This window comes from Neofelis nebulosa, chromosome 1, assembly GCF_028018385.1.
Source record: "Neofelis nebulosa isolate mNeoNeb1 chromosome 1, mNeoNeb1.pri, whole genome shotgun sequence".
In the NCBI taxonomy this organism is placed as follows: Eukaryota; Metazoa; Chordata; class Mammalia; order Carnivora; family Felidae; genus Neofelis; species Neofelis nebulosa.
In genome coordinates this window covers 233,732,499-233,742,855 of record NC_080782.1, presented here as the reverse complement: position 1 = coordinate 233,742,855, position 10,357 = coordinate 233,732,499, and the positions used below count along the sequence as shown (strand labels likewise).

The following is a 10,357-nucleotide window of genomic DNA, read 5'->3' as shown; positions in this document are numbered from 1 at the left end:
AGAAGCCCCCTGGCCACGGCCCGCCCTGCCCCGTCAGGGTGACGCATCCGCTCGGAGGTGCGGGGAGAGCCCAGGGAGGAGGTAGGAGCGGGCAGCCCCCGCGGGGCCGGGGGTGCCACACCTCCTTCCATTCCTTCTGGAGCAGCAGCCCCTGCCCCGAGCAGCGCTCCTCCCTCCACTCCGCCCCTGGCTTGAACGTCAGGGCTCCCTTGTGGGCACAGTTGGGTCCCCGCCAAACTCCTCACGGAGAGGGTGCCCACCTGGACACCCTCCTGGACTCCTGGACACGGGGAGGCGCGGCTCTGCGTGCCCCCCTGCTCTTCTGGGTTTTATCTTCGTGGCTGTGGAGCAGTAGGGCCGTTTAGCCTCGCATGCGAATTATCTACTCATGGAGGAATGTTATGACCCTCTTCGCAAGATTAGGTAGCTGTTACTAAGACACACTTGGGACCAGCGAATGCAAGTACCTCATGAGAATTCTTTGACTAATAAAGAACCACCTTCTAAATTCCTCGAGAAAGCTCTCCTTCAGGCAAAACATTTACGTATAGCGTTGCTATAGAATGTCCGGAATCCTCAAACAACACTTAACATCATTTAGAAAGGGTCGGGCTGCTTATGACAACCAGATGAAGTGATGAGGCGCGTCATCCTCGATCGGACGCTGGATCCAAACAACAGCCGTAAAGGACGTTTGGGGGACCGAGGTACCTGGTCGGGCTCTTGTGCCGACGAGGGGTTCCTTGGGCGCGACGGTGGACTTGAGGGGTGGGAGGACGAGGTCCCCGTTCCGAGAAGGTATGGGCGGGAGAGGTGACTGTCGCTGTGACTGGTCAAGGGTTCACGGCACTGTTCTGCCAATTTTTCTAAATAAAAAGGGAGGGGCGTTAAAAAAAAAAAAGCTACTGTGGTATTTGTCGTTTTGTGGGAAAGGGATAGTGTTAAGGCAACTCTCTCGGAGGTTTTTAGTGCCAGTAAACAGGACGATTCACTAATTTTGACAATCACCCCTTCTTTGGCCCTGGGCAAATAGTGTCCTTGGCCTATGGATTATAAAGTCATGGTCCCTCAGAGCCTTTTTTTGGCGCCATCTGGCTTCTAGAACATTCCCAAACCTGGAAGTGGTTAGCAAAGAGGTAGCCCTGGGCACCCAGTGATGATAAATGACTGAATTTCCACTCACCCCACAGCGGCTGATTGGTTCACCGAGCAGGAAGACAGGCATGCGTTGACTGCCCATGTCTATTTCAAAAGCCACGCTTTTCAGAGGAAACATGAAAGGGAAGAAATTAAAAAATATCGTGTGTGTACGCACGCGTGTGTGCAGTGATAGCTGGTAGGAGTAAACAGTATATGCTGATGTTGGAAAAGAAACCTAGCAAAGAGGAAGCCCCTCCCTACTCTTGGTGCTGCGAGCCTTCACCGCATACCTGCTCTGTGCCAAGATCCCCAAACACGTCATGTAGACCAACTCCTTTCGTCCTCAAGGACGACCACTTTGTAGAGGGAGAAACCGAGCTTACGGAGGAAATTGGCTGGGGGAGGTCAATGTCAAAGCCATGCTGATTGTAAAATGTGGAGCCGGAATGGAACCCCCAGTATGTTTGACTTAAAAGCTATGGAAGCACTTAATTTGTCACCCAGTGCTATCCCCCACTGAGCTGGAGCCAGTACGGGGGATGTAGGGGGTTGTTTCCTGATTCTCTCCACTTTATTTGTTTTGTTTTTAATAATAAAAGACGAAAGCATTTAAAAGGGAGCACATTTGTTGGAAATCTCTGGGCTGCAGTATGTGTGCAGAGGATGTTGGGGTGAGGGGTGGTGGTGATGCAGGGGAGGAGCCCCTACGAGGACCAGAGTAAATAACTGCTACCGTTCATTCAGTTGGCTGCACGGGGGGCTCATTCTCCATATGCCTCAAGCCTTAAGTGAGGAAAACAGAAACCATTAAAACGATACACACAGACCTACGGAAAGGTGCCGGTAACCGCATCACATCAATCCCCAAGTCTCCCTAGGGGGAAGCGACAGGAGAGGAGGAGTGAGGAAGTTGGGTAGCTTAAGGGAGAATTGAACATCCATAGCCAAGGAGAAAAGGCTAAGCATAGAAAAATGTAAATGGATGGGCATATATCAGTTTATAGAATATAGCGTCACTGCTCGGAAAACGGAACTTCAGATACCTTGGCTGAAATATCAGCTATCACATACATCCTATGTATAGTCAATAGTTCAATGGTTCTTGAGTTTGCAGGTTACACTCACCTGGGAAGCCTTGCAAATCCTGATGCCCAGGCCCCATCCCAATCAGAATCTCTGTGGGTGTTTTTGTTTTTTGGTTTTTTGTTTTTTGTTTTTTTTTGTTTGTTTTTTGTTTTTTTAAAACTTCTGGCATCTTTTAACTTGTAGCCTGCGTTGCAAATCACTGTTTCTGGGTCAGCGTTTAATGGAGAGGCAAGCTCGTTTTTCGGTTTTTGTTAAATTGTCTTGTTGTTTTAATGAACACTTGTAATGGTCTAACAGTCCTCATCTTGATTCTTTTTATACACAGATATCTTGCTTAATCTTTCTCTCTCTTCTCTTCCTTTCTCTCTCTGCCTCTCTGTTTCTGTCTCAGTCGCAACCGGGGATGCAAACACTGGATTAAGAGACTGTATTTGGTGGTGAAAAGCTTTGGTGTGTCAAAGAAGCATGGGCTTAGAAAGCTCTCTACAGCCTGGTGAGAAAATAACACATCTTAATACGGTTGCATTCAGTGGATGATTGCAGAGAACAGATTCGGAGGCCTCTCACGGAGCGTTTGCAATGAGGGTAAAAGTGTATTTTCACCGCGCTGACCAACTTTTACCCGTGGGTGAGTACATGCTAACTTTTATCCCTCTGCTGCCATAGGGAGAACACTACCTTTGGAGTCAGTCAGATCGAAGTTCTGATGAACCTCTCAACTTGGTCGGACTGTCCTTCACCCCATTTCCCCACTGGTAAAATGGGAAACATACCCTCGGAGGATTGTGAAGCCCGAGTAGGAGCACCTAGCAGAGGGCTGAGGCACTCGGAGGATAAGTGCCAATATCCCCCCTTCTCTTTGTGTGCGATTTGGAAGGTCGTCGCTTTCCCTAGAGAGGCTCTCAAGGGGCAGGGGTCCTCTCTGGTTGTCACAACAGGAGCCCTAGTGGCACCTAGTGGGTACAGATGAAGGATGCTGTTGAACACTGTATGAGGCGCCAGGCGGTCCCCGTAACACAGTGCCACCTGCCTTAAGTAGATTAAGAATCGTTAAGGGACCCATGCTGTACTACAGTTCTGAGAAAATGAAACCGCCAGAGACTGGAACAGCTAATTATTCTGAAGCTTTCAAATATGTCACACATGCTCATATTATTTACAAAACACATGCAAATACAGACTCAAAAATAACCAATTTCGACTGGTTGTCTTTTAGGAAGTACCCAATGCTAGCGAAGCTAGGCCACGGAGAGAAAACCATAGCACATTTGCCACAGCTAGCTGGAATGGCACGGGGGTAACTTTCTCCTCACCCTGCCCACTGGAGGGGCGTAACCACGCCCACAGTACATAGTACTTTGGGAGAGTGAATCTCTCTCTCCAAATATCATTAGAAGACTCCATCTCCCCAGAAAAGCATGACAGGGTTGTTTTGTGTGGATTACATAGAGAGAGTGACATATTCCTGCACAGCAAATACCATAGTCTGGATAGAAGTCTGGATGGAAGTGGTAATGTAAAAAAAAAAAAAAATATATATATATATATGTACGCACAAATGCCGCTGATAAAAGCGAGTCATTGGCAACAACCAAAACAACCAAAGTTTATTTTTTGGACTTTCTGAAAGTAACTCTTGAAAGGCTTTTGAAACGAGGCATATTACATTTTTTTGATGGGGAATCAAGGACAATAAAAAGTAAACATTGGGGATTTGACCCAAGAAAGCTAATCATTGCTCAGACTTCACCAATGTTCATGAACTAGACTCCAGGGGTCTACAAGAGTAGACATTTTTTCCACGTTTTTATTTAAATCCCAGTTGGTTAACACATAGTGTAATATTAGTTTTAGGTGTACAGTATAGCGATTCATCACTTATATACAATACCCAGTATATCATTACTAGTGCCCTCCTTAACCCATTACCCATTTAACCCATCCCAGGCCCACCTCCCTGCCAGTAACTCTCTAGTCTATTCTTTATACGTGAAGAGTCTGTTTCCTAGTTTGCTTCTCTTTTTCACATGTTCATCTGTTTTCTTAAATCCCACATGAGTGTAATCATGATGTTTGTCTTTCTCTTATTTTGCTTAGCATAATACTCTATAGCTCCATACACATCATTGCAAATGGCAAGGTTTCATTCTTTTTGATGGCTTATATTTCACTGTATGTATGTATGTATGGGGGGTGTAATGTGAAATTTATTACATATATACATATACATGTGAGATATGTATCTCCCATCTTTATCCATCACTTGCTGGACATTTGGGCTCTCCATAATTTGGATACTGTTGATAATGCTGCTATAAACACTGAGGTTCATGTATCTCTTTGAATCAGTATTTTTGTGTCCTTTGGATAAATATTTATAGTGCAATTGCTGGATCATGGGGTAGTTCTATTTTTAAGTTTTTGAGGAACCTCCATACGGTTTTCCAGAGTGGCTGCACCAGTTTGCATTCCCACCAACAGTGCAAAAGGGTTCCTCTTTCTCCACATCCTCACTGACATCTGTTACCTGTGTTAATTTTAGATACTCTGACTGGTGTGAGGTGGTATCTCATTGTGGTTTTGATTTAGGTTTCCCTGATGATGAGTGATGTTGAACGTCTTTTCATGTGTCTGTTGGCCATCTGTAGGTCTTCTTTGGGAAAAATGCCTATTCATGTCTCCTGACCATTTTTTAACTGATTACTTTTTTGGGGGGCGGGGGTGTTGAGTTTGGTAAGTCCTTTATGTATCTTGGACACTAACCCTTTATCAGATACGTCATTTGCAAATATATTCTCCCATTCTGTAGCTTGTGTTTTGTTTCCTTTGTTGTGCAGCTTTTTATCTTGATAAAGTCCCAATAGTTGATTTTTGCCTTTGTTTCTCTTGCCTCAGGAGACATATATAGTAAGAAGTTGCTACAGCCAATGTCAGGTTACTGCCCATGTTCTCCAGTGAGTAGATATTTTTAGGAAAATTGTCAGAAAGTGACCATTTAAGTTAAATATAAAACTCCATGTTTTGTTAAGTAGAGCATTTATCCAAACTACTCCATGCCTTGAGGATTCTAAGTGATTGCTAGATAAATCATAATTGTGTGATATTATGATATATATTAGAATATTAACACGTATTATGAAGTAGTCAACATTGACAATGTTGTTTTCCAATATCCACAAATGCAATCTTGAGGTCTGCAAACTATAGCTAGTTGAGCCATTTAAAAAAAAAAAAAAACAAACCAAAAAACGACTTCAGCTTTACAGAAAAGTGATACTACAGAAAACTTCCCATCTTTAATACTGATTTAGGAGAGGCTGATCGTTCCTCTGTCATCAGGTACTATTTGGGGATGGAAGAAAAAAGTTTTCCCATTCTTGTATTTTAAAATCTTTCATCTTTTTTTTTTTTTTTTAAATCTTTCATCTTTTATGAGCTTCCCAACTGTACACAGAACACTAACCTACCTTCACCTGTCAATGGGGAACTGTACAATGAGTATGTATTAGTGTGCATTAAGAGAACAGAAGAAAAACCACGAGATCAACTCTACATGGAAAAACAAAGTTAAAAGAAATTGCAAAGTGGGAAAATGTTTGAATGTTGGCAAATGGTTAAGATCCTCAATAGTAACATGGAAAATCAATGAACACTACAAATAAGAACGAATAAAACCTTTATGAAACACACGTAGGCAAACAAATTCATCATGTCGGAAGTACAAGCCACACGTAACAAAGACAAGTTACTTAGTGCAGAATGACTGTTGAGTGTGGGATTTAAGACTGGGGTAGCTGGAGTGCCAGGGCTGTTTTAAGGACTAAACTCTGAAAAGCCTGACACACAGTAGCTAAACAGATTATTGTAACAGACCGGCAACACGTAAAAGATGAATTCCGCCCCTTGGTGAGGGAAAATTGGTCCTCATTATAAGAGCATAAAACTGCTGCCCTTAGTGGGTATAGCGTGGTTGTCACCTATCCTAAACGAGCATGTCTTCCCCACCCCACCCCCGACACTTCTTGTCCTTAGAAAATATGCAGATAGAGACAGGATTCACCGTGGGATTGATTAGATTAAAAGACCCAAACAAACCGCTCTCCACCGGCACTGGGACTGGTTAAAGTAGTTTTATGTATGTCTTCACATTGGAACTCGGTAGAGCAGTAAAGTTACAACACCTAACTGTATTTCTCTCCTTGGTCACAGTTTTAGAAAACATCCTACCCAACAGTGGAACACATATACCCGTCCCCACACACACCCGTCATCAGGAGGAAAAGGCTCGAAAGATACGCAACAGGTTAATGTTTTCTTCTGGGTGTTGGGAGTTACATTCAACTTTATATTAAAGACAATGTTTAATATAATAAGCATAGGCTACTTTTCTATCGGGAGAAAGCATATGTAAGGGGTATCAGAAAAGGGAAAATTGGGATTTTTCATATGAAAGAACTTCATTTCTGCTACAGTTTACATGCTTTTCCTCTCCCTCAGTCCCATTTAAGTTAGTGACAAAATCGTTTAGAAATGACACCATAAGATGAACTTTATTTTAAAGCTCATAAAGGCTTCACAATATCAGTGACAAACAGAATCCACATTTCTTCCAATTTACACCTTCACATGACAATGTGCTGTATAACAAGAGATAGAGTTGAAAGTTTTTGTTCTGCATGCTGCTAACACATTTCACTAGCTTTTGCTTTACTCATTGGATTTTTTTAATATCAAAGCAAAAAGTCATATTCTATTGGACAGAATTAATATTAGAAAGCCCTTATGAAATCAGACTTAGTCTTGTTTATAAACATCCACACCCACACACGTGCTGAAATGGAGAGCAAAATGCAAGAAAACTACCTTGGCAGGAACAAATGCTTCAAGATTTTAATCACAGCCCTCTTGAACAAGCAGTACAGTTTATTTTCTCCAAAAGACAAAAGTCAAATTCATCCTCAGTGATGCAAATGGGAATACTGCACAGAAGCTTAGTATGAATTCACAATTCCACAGGAATCTGAGAGTTACCAAGGCAATTTTCCCTTTTAGGATCATAAAGACTACAGACTGAAGCTTTTTTCTCTTTCCATATAATACACAAAAATTTCTAAACATCCTTAAAAAAGAAAATATAAATAGTCTCAGTATGTTATGTAGAGTCACATACTGTGGCAGAAACATCTACTGACTGAAGGACGAAGCCGACGTAGTGTGCTCTAGTCCAAGTCCATGTTAACGGGCCTCTTCTCGTGAGGGTAACACTCCCCGTTCTGACGTGGAGGCTCGGCACCCAGATTTTCTGTGCCTTCTAAATCTTCTTCCTTTTTATCAGTATTTGGGCCATTTGGAGTTCTTTCCAGTTTGGGTGACTCGATCTTTGGTTTGGGTTGTGTTACGACGGGTTCACAGGTGTTATTCAACTCCTAAGCAAGGAAACCAAAACTGGGCGTCAGGGTAACTCAGATCCATCCAGTCATTTTCAATTACTTTCATAACACACGTGAACGGGTACATTTCTACCAACTCCAATTATATACAGCTCAAGGAATTCATTTTCTCGTTACACTTGCCCAAAACTATAGCCTGAGGCCTGATCAAGAGAGAAGAGAATATTCTTGTAGGATGTGTCAGGAACTTGCAAAGTACTCCTATATCATATGACCTCACTTAATCCTCACAACAGTATTAGAAAGTAGGAATTATGATCCCCATCTATGTAGGAGAGAGAAGATGGTTCAGAGAGGCTGGATAATTTAACCTCAAGATCAGGAAAACCAGTGAGTGAAGAGCTGGGATTCAAGTTTACAGCCCCCTGACTTCAAAGGCTCACGATTCTTTAACCTTCACCGTGTTTAAACGTTCTTGCAGATGAAAAGCATTCTTTGGTTTTCTTCTCAGCTTTCTTTAAAGCCTCACACACTTGGCAAGTCCTTCCCTGACACGATACCAATCTGGGTCCTTCTCCAGTGCCCGGAATCCTAACACTCTACTTTCATTTGTGCCCGCAGCACCTGACACCATCTGATACACTTCCTTCCGCACTTGTAAGCTGTGAAGCCTTCCTTGAACCAGCAGGTGGACTGTGACAGGGGCGGGGACTGCCTCTGTACACTCAGTTTCACCTGTGACCAATGGCTGCCACATGGTAGGCGCTCAACAAATGTATTTACTGAAGTAAATGAATAATGCAGAAAAGGAAATTTTATAGAAACATGAGGTCTTCTGTATTTTGAAGTATCAACAGTGAACTAATAAGAAATCTGGTTTCAGTCAGAATGAGGTAAAGACTGATCAAAGAAAGAATTGTCTCAAGTTCACAGGATTACAACTGGAGTCCCGGAGAAAACACAGGAGTAAACGTTAGACATTAATGCTTACCTTTATTTTTGCTTTAATTTCCTGAGCACGTACAACTGGATCCTGGTCAAGACTCTTTTTAGCCTGAGCATTCATGAGATTGTTCATCCACTCCATCACTTCATTAACAGACTTCTCAACCTTTTTCATCTCAGACTCATCGATATGATTGTATTTCTCAGCCTGAATGGAAAAAAAGCAGTTATCCTGTGAAACGAAGTATTTAACAATAACATCTCACCTGACCCAATTTTCCATGAAGTTCAAACCTACCTCTGGTCTCAAACACGAAAACAAAGGTCTCACTTAGGAAGATGTGTTCACAACGAAGGTTCCTCAACTTAGTATTAGTTTATTAAAATCTAGGTTAACTTCCTTGCGATGTATAAAAAGACTTACATTACTTCTGAAGTCCGCGGCTATCTTGGCATAGTGCTGCAGTCTCTGTCCCAGTTCTTCAAACATTTTTGGTCGTTCCTCAGCTTCTTGAAACCGAACTTTAACTGGAGTGCCAATTTTCTAAAACAAAATGTAATAAATTAGCATTTGTCCAGCTGCATCTCAGAAGTCTGTAGTCTAGGGGGAGAGAAGGGCTTACCATTAACTCTTCCAACTTGTCAACATATGCTTGTTTAGCTTGGTCCTCTCCCTCTTCATAGAGCCAGTTTTCGGTCTCCGTGAGCAATCTCAAAAAATTTTGGTGATCCTGTATAGGAAATAGAAGAGAATCCGTATCAGTTGCAACGTGACTGCAAAAATTTTCACAGCAAAACAGTCATCCTCAGAAGTGTTAAACGCTAAGTAACCAATCTTACTTCTAGGAAGGCACTCTGATTAGCTGGATTCTCTTTACTGAAAAGTTATCAAGGAGCAAGAAACACTATCCGTGCCATACATTTTACATGAGGGATGAACAGTAATTCTTTGGCTTCTCTTTTACAAAGGGACATCTGAGAATTTTTGGTAAGCTGCTTACTGACTTAATGATGTATCTCAGAAGTCCAGTGTTGGACAATCTATACATTGAAATGTGGTTATGGAAGAGCAGTTCTCTTCCCGTTCTCCGAAGCAACTGGGCCTTGACTAAGTAACTTTCTATTCACTCCCACAACTACCGAATACTGAAAGGGAGATGTCAGACAAGTTGACAACAATTCAATCACTGAACCTAAATCGTTTCCGAACCAATTCATGTAATTATTTCTACTCTACCCTGAGGAGGTCTACCCTATTTTGGGTCATCTCTCCTTCAGGATCCAAACCATCTAAGAAATTCAGGAAGTGTCGGGGCAGAGCCAAAAACCAAAAGTTTATTACAAGGTAGCTCAAGGATCTTAGAACAAAACAGACTCCTCCAAGTTTAAATTCTTGTAACTTCAGGATTAATCCCTAAACCATCCCAAATTTCTATCTAGCCAATTTTTTTCCAAGTCCCATCTTTCATAGTTGGGCTTCTGGGATTCACTCAGAGCCACACTGACTTTGGGTGCTTAGAAAAGGGCTAAGGGGAATAATGTGCTCAATAAACTTTGGAACAACTGCATGAACAAGTCTTACGGGATAAAACAATGACCACAGAGCAGGCAAGGGAACCAGTCGTTAAAAAAAAAAAAAAAAACAAAAAAGGTCTGAGGTCTTTAAAAGCAAGGTTTTTTCCTCTTATTTATCCCTCTAGCCCCCATACCTTTAGTGTCACAGACTCTGAGTAAATGTTTGATAGGTTCTTTCTTGTGGATGATAACAACTAAAGGGTCACTGGGATAAGTTAGAA

At 42.2% G+C, this 10,357-nt stretch overlaps 1 protein-coding gene and 1 long non-coding RNA gene across 3 annotated transcripts in view; one reads left to right on the top strand and one right to left on the bottom strand.

Moving 5' to 3' along the window:
* Positions 1 to 273: 273 nt before the first annotated feature.
* Positions 274 to 10,357, top strand: part of LOC131487488 (uncharacterized) — a 16,562-nt gene continuing 6,478 nt past the window's right edge. The window contains exons 1-5 of the long non-coding RNA XR_009249779.1: positions 274 to 707; positions 2,618 to 2,854; positions 5,122 to 5,180; positions 6,436 to 6,529; positions 8,238 to 8,374. This is a non-coding gene — a long non-coding RNA (uncharacterized LOC131487488). The remainder of the gene's footprint in view (positions 708 to 2,617; positions 2,855 to 5,121; positions 5,181 to 6,435; positions 6,530 to 8,237; positions 8,375 to 10,357) is intronic.
* Positions 6,750 to 10,357, bottom strand: part of HSPH1 (heat shock protein family H (Hsp110) member 1) — a 24,951-nt gene continuing 21,343 nt past the window's right edge. For both annotated transcript variants that reach the window (XM_058688207.1, XM_058688214.1), the window contains 4 exons: positions 9,185 to 9,292; positions 8,986 to 9,105; positions 8,608 to 8,769; positions 6,750 to 7,652 (listed from right to left, as the gene is read on the bottom strand). In XM_058688207.1, coding sequence (XP_058544190.1) covers positions 7,446 to 7,652; positions 8,608 to 8,769; positions 8,986 to 9,105; positions 9,185 to 9,292 — 597 coding nt within the window. In that variant the 3' untranslated portion in view covers positions 6,750 to 7,445. The remainder of the gene's footprint in view (positions 7,653 to 8,607; positions 8,770 to 8,985; positions 9,106 to 9,184; positions 9,293 to 10,357) is intronic.